The sequence below is a fragment of the Oncorhynchus mykiss genome, chromosome 13, assembly GCF_057628025.1.
Source record: "Oncorhynchus mykiss isolate SJ-2025 chromosome 13, ASM5762802v1, whole genome shotgun sequence".
Classification (NCBI taxonomy): Eukaryota; Metazoa; Chordata; class Actinopteri; order Salmoniformes; family Salmonidae; genus Oncorhynchus; species Oncorhynchus mykiss.
In genome coordinates this window covers 50,794,847-50,815,969 of record NC_143034.1, presented here as the reverse complement: position 1 = coordinate 50,815,969, position 21,123 = coordinate 50,794,847, and the positions used below count along the sequence as shown (strand labels likewise).

Genomic DNA, 21,123 nt, shown 5'->3' with positions numbered 1-21,123 from the left:
GAGCAGATTCTCCAACCTCTGATGCTCCAATTAAAGCTTTGCTGGACTGTTCAGGCAGACGTCCAAGCCCCAGAGAGCAAAACAACCAGTTCTGTGTCCTAATACCACCCTCTCCTCCCTTGCTCTCCCCTATCCCGACACCCGTCTTGGCTGTTACGATAATCCTTACTCCCCTGGGCCAGTACTTTATAGTGAAAACAAACTGATCAGCAGACTGCTGGGGCTGTGAGGAGCGACGGGGAGAAAAAGCAGAGACACTGTGGGCTCTGTTAACTTACATCATGTCACTTGTCTGTCATGAGGTAAATGGTCAGTGATAGAGAGAAACAATACAGACTTGATCACTGATAACAAATTGGATGCATATAAAGATGTACTTCATAACAGTACTACAAGTGATGTAACCGCCCCACATGTTATTCTTCCTTTTCTGTGGGCTTTTCACAAAAAGCACAATTCCATTTAGTTAAACTCTCCAAATAGTTCCAGAACTGTACTTCCTGCTTGTGTCACACCACCACCAAAAGACGGCAATTAATTAAATATCCACTGGTGTGGCAAAATTGTAGAATGGGCTGGACAGAGTTCCCAAAGCGTTTAATGAGAACATTCCTGAGTGTAATAGCGGATGAAGTATCCTGGGAGCTCACAGCTTGGGCTGAGGCTAGAGAGAGACGTTTTACTGGCAGAGAGAGAGAGAGACGTTTCAATGGCAGAGAGAGAGAGAGAATAAAAATGAGAGGAACACACATAAAGATATTGTTTTCATGCACAAATGCATTCTTATCTCAAGGCCACTGTGGTAAACACCAAGTCAGTCTCTCACTGTCTCCCCCACACACATTGACTAACATAGACCACACACTTGTCCTACACTAACCTACTGATTTCTGACAGTTTTAGATCTATACTACCTACATCGAAAAAGAACATTGTCCAGGGGCGGATAGCAACATTTTGCAATATGAGTGATAAGCAAGCAAGGACATCTACCCAGAACTAACTGTCAGCATGGACTGTCTTCACATTGAGAGAGGAACTTTATGGGCCAAACAAGATATCACAGAGGAAGAGAAACAATAACAGAAGCTGGGTCTTATGTTTGCACTTACAAACCAATGGCAGAGTTGTCCATTCATTTAAAAACATGTTTTTTTTACCTCTTGTTTTAAGGGAAAACTTTGGTACAGAAAAATACATACTTATCTGAGAACCAAACTAGGTTTGTGCTTTACTGTCCAAACCATTTCATTGTACCCTGGTGTTGTGGGTTACAACAAGACTCATGCTGATTCAGAGCAAGCCCTGAGGCCAGGTGCTAAATGACTAGTTTGTAGCAGATAAATCACACAGAATCTAGATGGAGTTACACATAGACGCTGATCTAGAGCTAGTTTTTACAATTCCCTTCGATGCTTAACACCAGGATTAGAAGAGGGTAAACTGATCCTAAATCTGTGTCTATGGGAAAACTTCTACCTGAAGATTGCAGCACAGTGCCAAATAAACAGCATCTGAGTGACGACCGTGTGAGGTAGAGACAAGTCTGTTTAATTGCCTCCTTAACGCCTGAGAGAGCCATGTCTCACAAGGCACTGTGCTTGTTTCCCGAGCGACCATGTTTGTTGACAGGTCTTAGTTGGGTTTGCTCTGTTCTCGTTGAAACATGGAGTAACTGGTTGCAGGCATATGGGTGCAATAAACACAAACACTATGTTTCCACTCATGATTCATCAGTTGTCCTCACCGTCACACAGTATTTAACAGTTAACCTGACGTCTAATAATAATGTGATGTTAGCCTTTCAACATCTCACATCTCCTTGCAAGACACCACACCTGGGTTTAAATTACTAAATTATTTAAATTATATTCACATACATATCAAAGTAAGTATTCAGATATTTTTTCTTTGAAAAAAAACAAATAGTTGAATATTGGAATGTATTTGGAAATACACTTGGAAAGTATTGGCATGTATTTTCAAACACAAATATGCTATTATTTAAAAACTCCCATGCATTTGAACTCAGTTCTGTTTGGTCCTAGGGTTATTTGAAATAACGTATTTGGAAACAAGTATTTAAAAATATCTTCAAGTAGTAGGCTATATATAGGAAGCTATTTTTTTAAAAATGCTTTCAAATACTTAAAATAGTAATAGTTGATTTGGCACCACATTATTAGGAAATAGTAAAAAAATACAGAATATAAGTATTTAAATGACAAATACTAAACCCAGGACTGCAAGACACACAGATATGTGACCAAGGCCAATCCATGTATGAATATCCCCATTCACCATTCATTTTTCCCAATAGTAGGAGGCAGATCCCCTTCCAGACACCAGTGCAGGAGCTGATTGCACAGTAACCCATTTCAGGTCACATCGTTATAGAGTCACTCATTGGAATTGGCACTTGTTCCGCCAGCCTGGCTAAGATAGTAATGGAGCCGGGTTGACCTCTATGGATGGGCCAGAACAGAAGACATAATTTACCTCCTGGCCCTCAGTGTCAAATAGAGTATTAGGATGTCCAACGCAGAGAGACCCCTGGATCTGCCTATTAACCCCAATAACCCATTAAAGGTACAGAGGGAAGATAGGATGTTATGTATGCAAAGAGTGGTTTGTACAGGCAAAATGAGAGACAGTGATATCTCTTTCGCCATGGTTTCAGTTAGATTTGCTTTCATAAAATTGCAGATTTCTGATGCTGTCTTCTGTCACTTTTATAAAAAATGGACTACAGTTTAATTATAAGAGAAGCTACATTTCTCGTGCATCACCACATCTTCAAAGATGAATATCAAAAACATGACAGATGGCTTTGTTTGAGATCACACGTGAAGCTGAACTTGCAAGTGGCGCTAAATCTCCCTTTGTGCACACAAGCACAACCCCAGGTCATTGGAGAGAAACAGAAACACACTAAGAGAGCACTCAACTGATGGCCCGTCTGTCAACCAGCTGTATTCATGCAAAAGCAGGGACTATCTCATATGGAAAAGATAGAAGAATTTGACAAGATTCTTTCATGTTCTACCTGGAACTTGTAAGCAATACATTTGGCAGCAAATATACTTACAAGATTCATAGAAGATTCTTGTAATATCTGACTTATATGTTGCATATATTATATTAGAAAAACCATAAAAGAGACATGTAACCTAAGCCTTCTAAGGTCTCATACATGGGACAATCATTTCAAAGCACTTGCATACCACAGTCTGATGTCACTGACACATGCAATGTGACACTTATTGGAAAAAATTCAGCAAAGTTCACTGTGAGGATGAGTGGAAGGAGGAGGAGCAGGAGTAGGAGAGGGTGAAGAGGAAGAGAGGAGATGGAGGAGGAGGAAAGGAGGAAGACAGGAGGAAATTGATGAATGACTAATAGCAGAAGTTCATCTATTTAGTTATTAAGTGGAGATCTCCAACAATCATTCTCATGACAGCACATTAGTAATGTGACAAATATCATAGCTAAACTGGCTTAGTGACAAATATCATAGCTAAGCTGGGCTTGGTTAAAACCCTGGGTGGGAGACCAAAGGCATAGCTGAAAATACATCAACTGTCTAGCACAAGGTGCTGCCCAACCTTAACCATAGAAACGCATACCTGAAAATGTTTATTAAAGTATTATAGTTTTCTTATAATAACTGATTTTTTAAAAATATGTTGACTTAAAAAAAAGTGAAACCTATAAGGAAAGCATTTATTTTGTTACATTCTCAGCACATACACATTCCTTATGATATTCGTAGATGATTCATATAATTCAGATATTTCATCTCAAATACTGCCATATCTTTATGGGAAATGCACCACATCATGTACTCACTTGTGTATGTCATATAAGGCATATACATGAACACATACAAATACACCACTGCCATGCAAAATTCGCATTTGATTTTCATGATTCTTTTCCATATGTGGTGTAGTTGGTATCACTACTGTTGGAATGGCTTAAAAATCACTGACGTTGACATCAAGCTTGGGGTTGACCACATCTTCTCTTGATAAGTGTGTGAATTGGACCATTTTCTTTTCCTGCTAAGCATTCAACATGTAACGAGTACTTGTGGGTGTCAGGGAAAATGTATGGAGTAAAAAGTACATTCTTTCCTTTAGGAATATAGTGAAGTAAAAGTAAAAGTTGTCAAAAATATAAATAGTAAAGTACAGATACCGCAAAAAAACAAATTAAGTAGTACTTTCAGCTCATTGGCTATCTCCTTTAGTGCCTGGGGGACAGTGCATAGCCAGGCCTGTGTCACTGCTCAGCTATTCTTTAGAGAGTGGGTGTGAATCACAGGGTTTGTTTGATATAATAGAGCTTCACGCAAGCTTCATAGCTTGCCTCTGCACACCCTTCACTGCTATGACGCACTAGCTGCAAGCTATACTATGGGAGCAACAATGCAGATGGAGCACCTGTCAAATTCTTCTGCTCTTTCTGCTTGACTTGTACCCACCCTTACAAAGCATTCCCTGTGAAGTACATAAAAGTAAACTACTAGACCCACACTTCAGTTCAAGTACACAAATAAGTTGAGTACTTTTTCTCAAGGGTAAAAAAAATTCCCTTAGCACAGACTAATTTCCCTGCCTTATTACCTCAAAGCTGATTGGAGAGTGAGCGGTAATGTTCTATTCAGGAAGCACTATCTGTGAGCCAACTTAAATTACCCATAAAGCTAGAGCCTCCCATAGAATGTGGAGATACACATCAGAAACACCCTAAATTACAGCACTGGCCAGGGAGGGTGAAATGTAGCGTGCAGGGCATATTTAGGCATCAGGGCCAACTATGTTAGCAGCCAAGCTGGATGGATGTTATTGGCAAAACCAAATGGTTTGGTCAAAGACCTATAAAGCCTTACTTCTACAGAAAAATGTTTCCTTAACTTCAATTCATGTAGACCTGCTTTACATGGTTTTGGTCTTGAGCCTTGGGAGAGCAGAGCACTTTGATGATGAAATCTCAAAAACACACTAATCAAATAAAAGTTTAATTGCATTTAACTTGTCTTCCCAGTTTTCTGTGCTGGTTTGAGTCAATACTGCGGACTAATCCAGCTCAAGCTGCTGACACACACAGGGAGGTTCTAATCAAGGTAATTGGATTTGGTATCAGTAGAAGTGTATAGTTGGTGGTGAGACTGTGGCCGTGACGGGGGATGGCTGGGTATTGGTGGGTCCTTCTTACATTCCTGCATGACTTGTCTTCCCAGATCGGCCTGCAGGCCGTCCGCACACTAGGCTCGGTTTGCTCTTAGCAGAACTCGGCTAGGCGAAGCGAACATCTGTCTCATTTACGCCCTGAACAAATGTGCATGAAAACTAGTCTTATTGAATGACATTTAATTGAAGAATCCTTACTTTTGACCAATCACCGACGAAGGGGTGTAGACTTCAACTAGCCTCAATAAAAATAAAAAATACATTTAAAGTGCGCTCAAACAGCCCATCAAAAAAAACTGCCGAACATCAAAACGTCAAAATTTGCGCAACCAGTTTCAACTGGGAAGTATACGGTAAGCTTAAGGGTGAAAATGCCTCCAAAACATAGGTGATGCAATTGGAATTTAACAGCATGGACACAAAACCTTAAGGTAGCAATACATACCCCCAAAAATGTGAAGTGTGAGAGACAATTCAAAGACAGTGACATTGTATTAATCTGGTCATGGCACCATTACCTGATAAATAGAATGACCAAAAATCGACTAAAGTGAAGGTTTTCGTGTGCTGGTGTAGGCTCCTAGCCTCCATTATTGATTTGAATTATGTGATACGTTTGAAGTCAGCTTTCCTTTCATATGGCTTTCAAATATTTATACAGTCCAAACTCTGTAGATCCTTGATCCTGTTTCTTAGTATTCTGTGAACACATACAAAAATCAAACAACTTCTAAATCCACTGATTTCCACTATACAAGTAATATGGGTCACTTGTTCAAACCTGTAGATTATCTCTACTGATGAAATACAATATATCTGAGAAACCAGTTACATATTAGCACCTGGCAAGAACTAGGTTATTTTCATTGTGGCACTATTGCCTAAGTAGTGTACTGTGTCAGGAAGAGTAATTTAACAATCTCAGGTTTAGAATTGCCTGTGGTTTTTGGGCTACCATTTAACACTGCCCTTTCTCTCAATGGAAGGTGAGATGTCCTTCAAGAAAAGGCATTCTAACAAATATTACCAATTAGCTTTGTGAGCTAATTATACCATTTGTCTAATACATTTTCTGATCAATTAATGACTTAATGGAGCTAAGATAGATCTATAAAATAACTGGAAAACTTCCAATGAACGTCCTCTAGGAGACTTGATGTGCAAATCACTAACTAAATGTCATTGAAGAATACAGGTAAGCAGTTCCTCTTGTGATTGATGCAAAAGCTATAATTGATAAGCCAAAGAGATGGTTTGTTCTTTAAACGATCTCTGCCAGGGTGGGATCCAGCAGGCAGATGTTAAAGGAAAGATTAGTAATTGAAATAGAAACATGAGCCGTTGTCTCCTGAATCCAAAGGACACTTTCTCAATGACGTTAAGAAAAACTACCTCAAAAGCACAAAAAGGGAAACTGGACCGAGGACCTATAAGTTATAGGGACCCTTGGTGTTCTGTTGAATACCAATAACTGCGCAAACATTTTGATATAACAAGGGCAAAGTAACACTTGGTCAGCATGGTCAGATAAACAGATGGAAAGAAGGGGGGACTCCCAGATAGTGTATTCAATAATTTATTCACTTGTAAGTATTACAAAAAAATATGTACAGAATGTAAAAACATATTGGTTGTAACAACTTCACACATTTAAGTCTATCATGACAAGCAAAACTGTGGTGAAAACTTGCGTCATGGCTAGCAGCCTCAGGCCTCGTGCCAGCAGGCATTTCAGTTCCAATGCCATCCGAACAGTGGGTTGAAATACAGTCCCTCTTTTGATATACAAAAGCGTTGTCTTTTCCAAAGGTGAACCACCTCCATGAAACAAAGTGAACTACAAGGTAAACTAAATTAGAAGTACCATACGTCACTGGACGTTTGGACTAGACCGTGTTGGCACCACAACTTGATAAAAAAGGAGATGGCAATGTTTATAGAACAAAAGAGCCACTGTAAAGGGCTGAACGTAGTCCGTGCTGTGTCCAACGTATAGTATAACAGGTCCATTTCTCTGTCCTCTGGACTGACCGTCACTGGGAAACCAGAAGCAGATCCTTCGGGGCACAAATTTCCCATAAAATTCCAAGGAACACCAACGAGGTCCATTCTGCAGGCGAAGCGCCTTTCAGAAGCTCAGAGGCACAGCTCATCTCTTCTTCTTACTGTGTCTGAGCAGCTTCTTCCTCTTTAGGATCATTTCATATAGTTTCTCCAGGCCGGGTTGGAGCCCCTGGCCATTCAGCGCGCTGCATCCCTGGGTGTGGTGCAGTGTGCAGTTGCTAAGCTCGTGGAGGGCCAAGGCCTTCTCCACCTCCACAGCAGAGACTGCAGAGTCCAAGTCCTGCTTGTTGGCAAGCACCAGAATTGGTACTCCCTGGTTCTCTGCCGAGCGACTGATGCGGTGGAGCTCCACCTTGGCCTCCTCCATGCGCTCAGCCTCTGCAGCATCCACAACAAACACCAGGCCATCGGTGCGACGTGTGTATGACTTCCACAGGGGCCGCAGCTTCTCCTGACCGCCCACGTCCCACACCTGGAAGGTGGTGGTGGCCCGCGAGCTTCCAACTGCTACTTTAATCCTTTCAGTGTTGAAGCCCTTTGTGGGGATGGTCTCCACAAACTCCCGGAGTTTTAGTCTGTACAGAAGGGAGGTCTTTCCTGCAGAGTCCAGGCCGATGACGACCACATGCAGAGACTGGAAGTTGGGGAGGAAAGCAGTGTTGGGGGCGATCTCTGTTAGTTGGTTGCCCATTCTGGCTGGTTGCCTGGTCCTGATAGTGAGGTGGCAGACTAGTCAGGGAGGTGGTGGGTGTCTCCAGAGAGATGAAGCATTCACACCTACTTCAAAGGCAGTAGCTGCAGACCAGGAGGCAGACAACCGGACTCACCGATGACCTTGTAAAAAGAAAGGAAACTGGCAAGATTAGATGTTTTATAGATGGCACCATGGCTGACAATCATTTATAAGTTTAGTCTACTGACACTGCTTTGGAAAAACATTAACTGCCCATTTCAGTTAGCCACACGTTTCACAAAACAACCCTGCATGATCTTTCCATAGCAGAAAAAAAACGAGTTTCAATATGTAATTATATGGAAATGCAACCGAATTGCCATTACTGTTTGACAACACTGGCTAAAATCCTGTTCACTTTTTCTTACGTGGCAATACGAGTAGAGTGTACAGTACACGCATTGTCATACAAGTTTCTGCAGAAAAATGAATTGACAACATTGAAATGTGTTTCGTCAATAAGGCACAGAATATTCTGGTCCTTTGTATGTAACGTTACTTCAGCAAACGTCTCTCTTCTGTCCTGTTGGTTCGTTACATATGCGGCTGCATGGTAACGCTGGTGTCGCTAACGCAAGCTAACTAGTTAACATTAACGCGAAAAAAAATAAACAAATAGTACATCACTTTAGTGAAGTGTTGGCCGTCTAGGTAGATAGTTGGGTAACAATTCTTTAGTTGTAAGTAATTCCAGTTGGGTTAACAAACATTGGCTAGTTACTGTGCTGCACTTGCAATGCTGTCCGTGCGACAAACAATATCTAAAATTCGTGACACTTAGCGTTAATTAGTTAGCTAGTTGAACTGAACCAAACAAACGATGTTAGTTAGAACATTTACACGTAATCTTACCTGTATAGCGTGTCTGTATTGAATCAGACAACATAATTCCAACACAGACAAGCACAAATCCACACTGGAGAAGAAGAATAATTCCAAAAGAAGCGGTGCTAGAACCACCAGCGTCCCTCTACTCGAATCTCCAGACAAGGAATGGAACCAAAGGTGCTGAGCGCGACTGAAGAACACAACCCCCACGAGTGACGTAACGAGAACACTCCCAGTCCCAGCCTCCCCCTAATGCAATGACTTTAAAATGGAAAGTGGTCAGAGGTCAACTTTTGAGCTCTTATCGACAGTTATCAGTCCATTGCTTTTGGAATTGTCAAACTAAAGGCATAAACAAAGTAGGATATTGATTATGTGTGTACGCTTAGCTTGGTTCACCTTTTTGTATTTAATCAAAACATACTCGTAAACCACTAAACAGTAACCTATTTCATATTCTGACATGAGACGTCATGTTCAGTAGCCTATGAGAACTGTATACCAGCAAAAATCATGGAATTATGTGTATAAAGTAGTTGGGGTTGCCGCTTGAGGTCTTTCTGCTCTGAACAAAGTTGGGGGCAGCAAGGGGACAATGGATCGACTGTGGCAATTTGAATGCTAATGCCTTTGTAGTCTTTTCCTTGAACAGCACCATGATAACATTTCAGGAAATGACCTGCTGGAGTTGGAGTGCCCTGTATTCATAAGGCATGTGTTATGAAACCAGCCAGATCATATCAGCATATCTGGGAGGAATCCAGTTACTACTCTCAGCACAACACTTGCTGGTTGTAGCCTGTCATGAGAGGAGGATGCAAAACTGTGTGCAGATTTGAAAATAAGAGTGGTTATCAGATGTACCCACAGTGCAGCAAATGGAGGGCAGATATCACACATGGGAGTTAAATGAAAACTCGCAGGGGAATTGAGATTGAGAAATTGTGTCAGCGTGTGCAACAATAATTATCTTTCCTGCAGAGTAGGATTTCATGCCGAAGGGTCTGCCTCTGAGCGAACTCAGTAATTACACGCAGTCAACATTCAAATCACTGACAAATTGTCTTTCCAGTGAAGCAAATCAAATCAAAAATACTGTGCTTCTTCTCTCATTGTAAATTCCCTCGATCTACGCACACACACAACACATACATTTTACTGTCATTATCACAAGGGAACAACCGCAATATACAATGGACAATTATTAATTGCCGCTACATTCATAGAGCAGTTGCTATCTTAACAAACAATTGGAAAATTATAAATTGGGTACCAATGAACTTTTAGGGCTGAATATATCATGCAGAATATATGTTTCTAAGTAGACTGTCTATGCATCTACTTATGTATTGTCATTGGCAATTACTGTGTTTGCTTTGTATGAGGAAAAAAAAGGCTAGAAAAACAAATAGGCCTATGTTTTTTAGATTAAAAAAAAAACATAAAAGCTTTGATCAATTGGAATTTGAATGCAAGAAAAAAGGCCTCCAGACTGTATCAGTAGAAAGGAGCTGGTAGCCTTGTGGTTAGAGCGTTGGGCAAGAAAACGAAACCCTGAGCCTGCAAGGTACAACTCTGTCGTTCTCCCCCTGAACAAGGCAGTCCACTACTCCTAAACAGTCATTGTAAATAAGAATTTGTTCTTAATGACCGACTTGCGTGGTTAAAAAAGGGGGTCTGTTTTACTAAACATGACAGTAGCGCCCTCTACCGACTAATATGGGAAATACATCCATATATTGTAAAGCTTACGCCTGAAAGATTCACAGGTGCAAAACTATTGCAGAACGACAATGCATTTGGTAAGTTACCAAACGTGCATTGCACATATTACATGATCAAATGGGTTGGAGATTTCCAGACTCCTCAGGTGAGAATTGTATCTCCAGAGGGTGAACTACTGGGGTGAGTAATTATTTACCTTTATCTATGACGCCACCAACACAAGGGAGCGTTCAGTTGCTAGGTAACTTGCGAGGCAGGTGGGAAATACTTGAAGATGGAAAATAGAGGTAGTTAACGTCATCATTAGCTACCTGCTTTAGGCTGCTGAAGTCCACCTTGCCTCTGAGGGCAAAACAGCTTTTTTTTCTCCAGGGATTGTTGTAAGTGAAAGATCCAATAATTATTTGTCATTTTTGCATGCTGAATTTAACAGGGTATATATGTTTTTCCTTATCAATGTAATATTTTAAAGTAGCTGTACTTGCAAATCATTTTATTTTGCTACATTCCTCATTGTATATCTTATTTCAAACGGTTAACCTAGATTAATAATCAACATAGCAGATCCAGTACATCAAGAGGTTCATTTTAATGTCTTACATGATTTTCTTTAATTATTGGCTGTTAGTGTGGTTACTCTAGGTTATATTTATACCATCCAGGGACAGCTATTGCCTTTTTTTATACACATTCATTGAAACTCCTAATGCAGCAGTGTGGAGACATAGAGGGAATAACATCAGTGCCCCCTGTTTATATTAAGACAAAGACAAGACATTGTGTTGGTCTGTCATTAATCAGAATTGGCGAAACGGTGATATAGGGGCTTGTCTGTCTATCAGGTTACAGCACTGGCACTGTGGTTTAATGATAGTTAGCTCCACTCTCCCACAGATGCTGGTGTAGGATGTCTGCTATGCATTGGGAAGCCCGGCGCCGGCAGACCATGGTGGACCGCAGGATGTCCAGGGCCAAGCAGCAGGTAGGCTACCGTCAGTAGGCTTGTTCCATAATTGATTAACACCGGAGGTAGAAACCAAAGTCTGACATGCGACACCCATGTGAGGGGTCAACCTCATTTCCTATTATTAGTTTTGAAGCTTGTGTCCCTCTGGTCATACCTTACGCCTCGGCTGAATGTTTCATGTGTGCCAGCACTGACCCAGAGCCAATGAATAGCCTTGAAATTCAAGAAAATGTCTGAATCCCTCCCTCCCACCATCAGGTGGCATTAAATGTCATTGACTTGCGCTTATATATTCAAGCACCTCTTGAAACAGCAGAGCAAGGTGCTACTGTACTCTTATTCAAAGTTAATTGCTGCAACACAGTCCATTATCACTTACAAATAAGTTTGCAAGTTCCTTGTGGTAATTTGGTATTGAGAACAGGGATCATTGTACAGGATCTCAACTCCACCACATTTTGGATGTTCAACATTGACAGGTATTCAGAACATGGAGGCCATTAACACCTGTCTAAATGGAGGGTGTAAAACCGACCCGTCACTTGGGTTGAACCCCTCCCTGTCTGAGGTGTGCAACTGTTTACAAAACTGCGAAGTAGTATACAACACCCCTAGTTATGTGCAAAATATCTCAGGTGCATGTGGTGTTTCTGCTGCATGTCAGGGTGCCTCAAGTAAACAGCATTTACAAGTCCCTGTTTTGTTTGTGCAGATGACAAAGGACCCTTCAGAGCCAAGCTCAAAGCCACTGGCAGAGTCTAACGCACCAGCTCAGCAGCCAGGTAATATCTAAATGTTTAATTTGCACCGTTTTTGTTGTACCTAAAAGGGTGACAAACTACTAACAAAACCATATTCATTATAAGCCAGACATGCTCATGTTATGTCTCATGACTAGGCCGTTCAGAAAAGGGACTTTTGCATACTTATTTGTAAATCTCTGAACCTGCAACCACAACCATCTTCTGACTGTAATTCAGGCAAATAAGGTAATCACATCTCATAAGCAAACAATTCCATGCCCAGAGGCTTCTGTTTAAGGAGTTATATCTGTGGGCTCATGTTCCAACATGACTTTGCCTTGTCGTCCAGCAAGTAGCCCACAATACCAGAGCCATTAATCCCCAATTGACTCCAACACTTTGAGAACAATGGAATTACAATTTACTCTCCAAAGCCTTCTATTGACTCATGAATATCTCTGTAATCTGGTAGCGTCTTGCTTGCAGGCACATCAATGATTTCCATTAACTGAGTCAACAACAGCCTATCCCCCAGAGGTGACATGGACACACATCCTCACCACAAACAGAAAACCTCCCATTTAGGAGGAATGCTCAGATCGGAGTGGTCTACACTAGTCAAGTTTCCCAACTCCAGTCCTGGGGATAACACAGGACCGCAGCACAAGCATAACATATGTTTATGATCTAAACATCAATAATTGAAGCAGGTGTGTTAGTGCTGGTATTGAACAAAAATGTGCGGTCACGTGGGTACCCGGGACTAAAATAGAACCAACTGTCTATACAGTTTGATCATTTTAATGGCTCTAGCCTGACCAAATCAAGTCTCCACAATAGGAGGGTGTCACGCTCTACCGTCCTCTCATTAGAATGGGGTCTGTTAAATAATATATGGGGCCATGCTCTGCACTCCTACTGTGTAGTGTCTCAAATATCACAGATGAGGAGTTATGGGGATTGGAAACCTGAGGTTTGTGGCAGGCAGCCAAGTCTTGGGTTGTGTTCAGTAGAAACAAACAGGAGAAAATGCTTGGTTACAAGTTCAGGTAGTGGTAATTATATTCTGCTTCAAAAATACTTTTCCCTGTTTCATTCTTACTGGATGCAACCCCAAGTGAGTGCCTGTCGTGGGAGAGAAATGACTAGAAGTAGTCGCCAGCCCGTTGACATGGGTCACGTACAGTTCAATGGCATGGCCACCTGCATTGTGCTATTTTGCAGGTAAATTATCAACTGTGAAACTACAGTCTCAGACAACTGGACCACTTGACAGGAAGGATAACGTGTTCTTAGTAACAGAACAACGCAGATTACAACATATCTGTACAAAGTCTTGGGAGTACTCTATGAGCACTTTTGATGACTTCCTCTCTTGACCGTAGTATCCACTAACATGCCATTATCTTCTCCTTCTTGTCTTCCAGCCGTGACAGAATGTTCACACTGCAAAAACAAGCTCCAGTACAGTGCTAAGATTGACAACAGATACTCTGTGAGTGAATGGGATACACCGTGATAATGCTATGTATTATTGATATACAGTACATAAGATTATAGGAGTGTTTTTATTTCTCGACATTACAGTCCATACAGTACTCCCAGCAGTGGTGAAGAGCCCATATCCAGTCATTGGTGAAGACGACCCATATGGACTGGACCCAACTGTCATCAAGGAAACTTTTTCTATGTAACTTTAGCACCATTTAGCGGCCATTTAAATATACAACATCCTTTAATTATGTGACCAAACAGGGAACTTGTATTCTATTTTCTCAGGCTTTGTGATTTCATTATAGAATCCTTTAAAATGCATACAACGTTTTTCACTGATCTGACAAAGGTGAAAACAATGCACTAAAACCCTTAACATGAATAATAGAGGAAGTAAATATTAAGAGTATTTGAACAGAGCATAAGAAACATTGCCATGATTTTGCTGTAGTGCAAGAACAAGGGAGTAAATTAGTTTCCCCATTCCAAAAATACCCGTGGTGACACTACTAGTCTATGTGGATTCCAAACAATTTAACCATTTTCCCTCACTAATAATCTAATTTCAGTGACACAGAAAAACCATAGGTGAATTAATATCCAGATCTTGTTTGAGCTGTTAGAATTAGTATACAATTAGAGATGATGGTTTAACATAGAAATCACATGTATGGTCAGTAGTCAAAGACAGAGAACTGTAATTCCCATGTGATTCCATAGAAAAGTTCTGTGATCAATGCTACATAGTTGTATGAATACTTACATGGTTTTATCTACTTTAACCAATTAAAACACATACAAAAGTAATTGACTTGTTTGTAGAAGAGCACCGACAATCTGTTTTATAGGAAATGATGCACAAATATAACATCTGAATTAAATTTGTGCAAATTTGTAGTCTTTCAGTTTCAGAGTAGCTCTTTCAGTAGGATATAGTGGCAAAAAAGTAATTTTCACAGTGCAGAGCCTCCAACCACAGCGATGACTCTACTTATAAAGCTCTACAGAGGTGCATAAAAAAGACAAACAGAACATTTTAGAGCTTTAATTTAAATTTCAAGCTCCACATTTTTGTCGTTTCTTTCTTCCCCATAACATTTGGATTTCGCAAGAAAAACCATATGGTTTTTGACCACACTGTCACACAGTTGTTCTCCACAGTTCACCTCATGGCCTGCTCCTCAGTCTTCTCCTCACCCTTGTCATCCTGTCCCTAATGGAGCCCTTGTTCTCAGGGTGTAGGGTTGATGAGGTGGGGTGTTGTGGTGTTAGACCCACAGTCGACGTATTCAAACGTGTCCAGGGAAAGCTGCTCGAAGTGGGCCAGGTAGTAGACAGTCATTGACATCCTGAGGGAGGAGGATGGTTACAGATTATACCATTTTTCATCTAGTATTTATCAAATGTAATGATAATTTATGTAATTGTACCAGACTTTAGGTCAGCCAGCTATTAAGGTTTCCTAACCGCAACCATGAAATAAACTCTCTCTTAAACCATCACTGTAAAAACTGGGCCATGTTAACAAGCAATACAGCCCTTTTATATCCCTTCCTCAGAGTTTAACCACTAATAAGATATAAATAGGTCAGTCTCTGACCCCATTGGTTTACTAGGTGGGTGAAGTTGTGTGTCGGTTTATCATCAAAACATTGAACTATTATGGTATTACATTTTTTTTCCACTGAACACAGATTCAACATGATTCTTGTTCATTGTTGAATATATGCATTATAATCTAAATGGATAATATGTGGGAGCAAAGCTACATTTGGGGGGTGTTTTACCCATACTGACTGACTGGGCACATACTCACTGAAGATGGACAAATAACGTGTGGATCTGGATCGTAGATTTCTTGCAGTAATTGCTGGGAAGAATAAATAGGAGAAAATCATGAATAACTTCAGGATTTCCTTATGAAAGATAGGATTTCAAAAACAACCCACTGGGCACAAACTAGTTGAATTAAGCGCTGTTTCAATGTAATTTGACAACGTATTGTGACGTGAAATCTATGGTGTGTCTCCCAGGTGGCTTGTGGCAAACTTTAAACAACACTTTTTATGGATATCTTTAAGAAATGGCTTTCTTCTTGCCACTCTTCCATAAAGGCCAGATTTGTGCAAGATTGTTGTCCTATGGACAGAGTCTCCCACCTCGGCTGTAGATCTCTGCAGTTCATCCAGAGTGATCATGGGCCTCTTGGTTGCATCTCTGATCAGTCTTCTCCTTGTATGAGCTGAAAGTTTAGAGGGACGGCCAGGTCTTGGTAGATTTGCAGGGGTCTGATACTCCATCCATTTCAATATTATCGCTTGCACAGTGCTCCTTGGGATGTTTAAAGCTTAGGAAATCTTTTTGTATCCAAATCCAGCTTTAAAACTTCTTCACAACAGTATCTCGGACCTGCCCGGTGTGTTCCTTGTTCTTCATGATGCTCTCTGCGCTTTTAACGGACCTCTGAGACTATCACAGTGCAGGTGCATTTATACGGAGACTTGATTACACACAGGTGGATTGTATTTATCATCATTAGTCATTTAGGTCAACATTGGATCATTCAGAGATCATCACTGAACTTCTGGAGAGAGTTTGCTGCACTGAAAGTAAAGGGGCTGAATAATTTTGCACGCCCAATTTTTCAGTTTTTGATTTGTTAAAAAAGTTTGAAATATCCAATAAATATTGTTCCACTTCATGATTGTGTCCCACTTGTTGATTCTTCACAAACAAATACAGTTTTATATCTTTATGTTTGAAGCCTGAAATGTGGCAAAAGGTCGCAAAGTTCAAGGGGGCCGAATACTTTCGCAAGGCACTGTAGATAGTTAATCCAAAGATTCTTACTGTTGCCTCGATTTGGCAGTCTCATCCAGATCATCATGGCATTTGTAGTTCTGTATGATGTTAGCTGCTAATGTGGCTTAGCGTTTAATTTTTTAGGGGTAAATACAGGCAAATATATTGATATGTCACAGTCCTAGAGACTACACGGTTATCAAAAATATCATGCCAGGGTAAGCCTATACGAAACACAGCCCTTATTTTAATTGTTTCTAAAATCCCCTATGGGAAAAATGAATGGTGGAAAAACGATTGGAACCATTTCCTTGCTTGACTGCTAAGTTTTATGGGAATTATGACTCATACTGTGGTACTCTATGGGACTAAGCCAGTGGCTCAGAAGGAACTAGCCAAGCAGCAGATCCAGGTAACTGCCAAAATAATGGAAACACTTGCGTAAACGAGGGATAAAATTAATATTGAAACCGGTATCCGGAGTGAATTAAGCAATTAACATCGCCATCATGATAATGGTCATGTATAAAAATGCTTGGCAGGCCACTATTTTGGCTACGCCCAATAGGATAATAAGTACCCCATCCACAGGGCACGAGTGGTCACTGTATGGTTTGATGAGCATGAAAATGAGGTGAACCATATGCCATGGCCGTATCAGTAAGCAGATCTCAACCCAATTAAAACACTTATGGGAGATTCTGGAGTGCACCTGAGATGGCGTTCTCCAACAACAACACACCAAATTACAGAATTTCTCATGGAAGAATGGTGTCGCATTCCCAGAGTTTCAGACACTTGTAGAATCTATGCCAAGGTGCATTGAAGCTGTTCTGGCCCAACACCCTATTAAGACGCTTTAGGTTGGTGTTTCCTTTATTTTGACAGTTACCCATACCTCTCCTTTAAAAATGTTTGATATTTGGTTGCGTTGTCAACCAAACAATTCAATATTACTTTTGTAATACAGTAAATTGCTTAAAGTTAAGGCTATCTTACAAGAGAACGTAACATTTAACCTTAAAATGAGTAACATATCCAAGGCCACATTGAGGATACTGTAACTATACATTTCTTATGTAACCATATAAAGTCTGCATGTTCAAAAAGCATGCATAGGTCCTCACAGGTCTGTGGAGATCTTCACAAGTTCTGTCATCTGTGCAGAATATCAAAAGGCATTGATCAGTTGCACCATATACTTTTAATGTAATCTCAACTGCAATCTAGGCCATTTGGTTCTGCTTTTAAAAGAAGTGCAGTGAAAACCATCTGTTTTATCAATAAACAAAATATGACATTGCCTTCCCATTTGAACTTTGCTGGGCTTTTAAAATGGTTGAAAGCACAGTGATATACATTTGGGGTGACGACAACCAAAAATCGAATTGTTATTCCAATGGAATTTGGTTGAAAGCATAGTGACAACACAATGGAAATTCATCTAACTTTTGGCTGTCTTTTTGAGTGGGTAAATATAGGTTGAAATCTTATTGATCAACATGTTAACCAAATTTTAACCAAGTATCCACGTTAAAAAGACATGGGTGTGCCCGGTGGGAATGCTTTTGACTACTTTCAGTCCAGAGGCACTTTCATTTTGTGAAAAGGAATTGCTACTGCTAGTGACAATTAGCCTGCAACACATGGGGAAAAAATGGAGATGGATTGCACATGCCAGTGCTCCCAGCTAAGCAGGTTATGCTAGTTTATGTACTTTAGTAAGACAAATACTTAATATCTGTTCAAACATTTGATAGTCATGCCTCAAAGTTGCTCTAAATACACAAAAAAAACATTTACAGTTTTGCTCAGTCTATATACATTATTTAAACCTAGCCAAGAAAAAGGAAGAGAATAACTGTCTGTAGAGCACACAAAATAAATTCTCACATTTACAGCGAATGAGTTACATTACTTTCACATGACAACATGCCACAATCAAAATAAGCCAACTTTACAGCACAACTAAATTAAAAGGACTGCGTCACTATATTGTAAGAGTGTTACCATGGCACTTTGTGTAACCAAACAGCCACAAAAGCAGCTTTATGTCTCACTACTGACGCGATGGAATAATCAGCACCAGACATAATTTAACCAAGGTTAAACTTGTACTTACTTCAGACCCTCCTCCACTAGCGTGACAGGAATCTCAAAGGCAAACTGTCAGGGGAAATAATGAAGAGCGTTAGTGAGTCAAGTAACAATATTTAGAGGCTTTCAGAAGCTAACATCTCCGCAATATAGGAGTTGGTAATGATGGGAGGTGCTCACCGTTTTGTCCGTGAGTGGTTTGACGGTGGTGACATTTTTCATATCAGCCTTGCCCACAACCGTTTTATCAAAAAGAGCCTGCACTGTCAAGTTGTAGGCCTGAACTGTAAAGAAGTTGTCATTGGTAATATTCAGGATGTTCTGTGATGGGAGAGAGACAAGGCGATTATTACATTCATCTCCAAAAACACTCCAGTGATGCAGAGGAAGAGACCAATACTTTTATGGCATAGCCCAGATAGAAACCGACTGTGTGGCATATGAATGAATAAGGCCAATGAGGTCTCACCGTGATGTTCATTTGGACAGTGGTCGGGGTGAAGTAAACATAGACAGACTCGACAGCCCCGGGTGAGAGGATGACACTGCGAGGAAACAAGAAGAAGAGGACCAGCGAGCTGACCAGCAGGCACAGCGTCACCGACACAGTGACATACAACTTCCTGTAGGGGGACATGATATGTACAAGTTGAGTATTGATTGAAGGCCCAGTGCAGTCAATATGTTTTTTTTCCTTTGTTTAATATCACATTGTACAACAGCTGATGAAATTAACACTGTCAAAGTGTGCTTTTTTTTTGCTGGTTGAAAATGTAATCTACACAGGATGTTCTAATCAGCAGGTTTGCATGGGCAGGTGTTTTATATTTCCATGGTGACATCACCATGTGGTTAGTAGACCAATAACAAAAAGCTCCAAACCTCTGCAAATAACAGCTAGTTTTCCTCTCTCCAGTCATGCTGCATTCAACTGCTAGTTGGAACTAGAAAACTCTAAAATGTACAACTTGCTAACTGGTTGTTATACATGTGCTGCGTTCAAGGAATCAGCAAGCCGGGTGTTCCGACTAGCATGTGAACGACCACATTGCTAGAGAAAGTTTAGCTAAAAAGCTTGTTAATGGAAATCTATTACAGTAAGTTAATTCATTGTTACCCTGCATTGCATTGGCCATTTTAACATACCACAAGTGTTTTCATGCAGTATACACAAAACACACCTAGATACAGATGCCCACTCACGGAACACAATAATACTTTGCACACACTGAGCATCTCTACACACCATAGACTTAAAAGACCTAAATGCTGCATGTGGGAAATAAAACAATTGTTGCTGTAAATCTCAACAAGGTCTTACGTGTGTCGTGGTTTCAGCCTCTGATCGGAGCAGGGGATCACTGCCACCAATTTGCTCTCCTGACCTCGTGGGATGCGGCCCGTGCCCTGGCAGGTTGGGCAGTCCAGTGTTTCCTCAGAGTGTCTCCTGTTAGAGGTCTTTCTCCTGTCCTGCTGGGGTACGATGGCCTGCTCATCATTCTCACTGGGTTGACTGGAACCAGCTCCCATGCCTACTAAAGAGACAGTCATATATACAGGTAACTGCCAAAATAATGGAAACACCAATATCAGGTGTCTTAACAGGGCGTTGGGCCACTACGAACCACCAGAACAGCTTTAATGCACCTTGGCATAGATTCTACAAGTGTCTGGAACTCTATTGGAGGGATGCGACACCATTCTTCCACAAGAAATGTCTAAATTTGGTGTTCTGTTGATGGTGGTGGAAAACGCTGTATAAAGCGCTGCCCCAGAATCTCCCATAAGTGTTCAATTGTGTTGAGATTTGGTTACTGAGACACACACACACACACACACACACACACACACACACCTGCGGGGAAACATTTGACTCCCATTCAAAATCCTATTTTCCCTAACCTTAACCCCCCCCCCCCCTAGAAATAACCTTCTATTTGTGGTGACCTGCAAATAGTCCCCAGTTGGGCACATTTGTTTGTTTACAATTCTTGTGGGTACCAGTATGCACTCCTGAGACCCCTCTTTCAAAGTCACTGAGCTCTCTTCTAGCCAAAATAATAGGCAACCATTTTTTTATATGACCCTAAGCATGATGGGATGTTAATTACTCAATTAACTCATATGCTTTCAATATACTTTGTATCCCTCTTTTACGCGAGTGTTTCCTTTATTTTGGAAGTTGCCTGTAATGTTAGTTGCTTCACATCAATATAATGATACTTTACTATTTGATATTTGTGACAAAGGATTATATTTTATGTATGTATGTATGTATATTGCTGACTTGGTGGATTTCAATGGAGATTATCTTAAATGCATACAATTAGACGATGTCTAACTTCGCAGACACCATAAATATGAACCAATTAGATCGAATTCGGCTTTGTCCATACATCAAACATTTTATGTGAATTAAGACTACAATTTAGCAAATAACCGTGGGCGAACGTTAGTTTTAATCTAAACAGAAAT

General features: G+C 40.6%; 2 protein-coding genes and 1 long non-coding RNA gene across 12 annotated transcripts in view; 1 reads left to right on the top strand and 2 right to left on the bottom strand.

Moving 5' to 3' along the window:
* Nucleotides 1–6,755: 6,755 nt before the first annotated feature.
* LOC110486389 (ADP-ribosylation factor-like protein 4D) lies at nucleotides 6,756–10,332 on the bottom strand. The gene is made up of 2 exons (XM_021557938.3): nucleotides 8,845–10,332; nucleotides 6,756–8,093 (listed from the first exon to the last, which is right to left on the bottom strand). The coding sequence occupies exon 2, from the start codon at nucleotides 7,948–7,950 to the stop codon at nucleotides 7,345–7,347; it is 606 nt and encodes a 201-aa protein (XP_021413613.1). The 5' UTR covers nucleotides 7,951–8,093; nucleotides 8,845–10,332; the 3' UTR covers nucleotides 6,756–7,344.
* A 506-nt stretch (nucleotides 10,333–10,838) lies between these two features.
* LOC149978917 (uncharacterized) lies at nucleotides 10,839–14,556 on the top strand. The gene is made up of 5 exons (XR_016485966.1): nucleotides 10,839–10,925; nucleotides 11,440–11,527; nucleotides 12,225–12,294; nucleotides 13,683–13,750; nucleotides 13,843–14,556. It is a non-coding gene; the product is annotated as an uncharacterized LOC149978917 (long non-coding RNA).
* Nucleotides 13,805–21,123, bottom strand: part of LOC110486388 (transmembrane protein 106B) — an 8,296-nt gene continuing 977 nt past the window's right edge. For 3 of the 10 annotated variants that reach the window (XM_036941115.2, XM_021557935.3, XM_021557936.3), the window contains exons 2-7: nucleotides 19,970–20,183; nucleotides 19,118–19,271; nucleotides 18,829–18,969; nucleotides 18,674–18,717; nucleotides 15,566–15,619; nucleotides 13,805–15,098 (exon numbers count right to left, since the gene is read on the bottom strand). In XM_036941115.2, coding sequence (XP_036797010.1) covers nucleotides 14,981–15,098; nucleotides 15,566–15,619; nucleotides 18,674–18,717; nucleotides 18,829–18,969; nucleotides 19,118–19,271; nucleotides 19,970–20,178 — 720 coding nt within the window. In that variant the 5' untranslated portion in view covers nucleotides 20,179–20,183 and the 3' untranslated portion in view covers nucleotides 13,805–14,980. Of the gene's footprint in view, nucleotides 15,099–15,565; nucleotides 15,620–17,678; nucleotides 17,711–18,673; nucleotides 18,718–18,828; nucleotides 18,970–19,117; nucleotides 19,272–19,969; nucleotides 20,184–21,123 lie in introns of all 10 variants that reach the window. The other 7 variants (XM_036941116.2, XM_021557937.3, XM_021557934.3 and 4 more) reach the window with 3 other exon arrangements.

Excerpts from the sequence above, each read along its gene's own strand:
- LOC110486389 (XM_021557938.3), bottom strand. The coding sequence starts at position 7,950 with ATGGGCAACCAACTAACAGAGATCGCCCCCAACACTGCTTTCCTCCCC.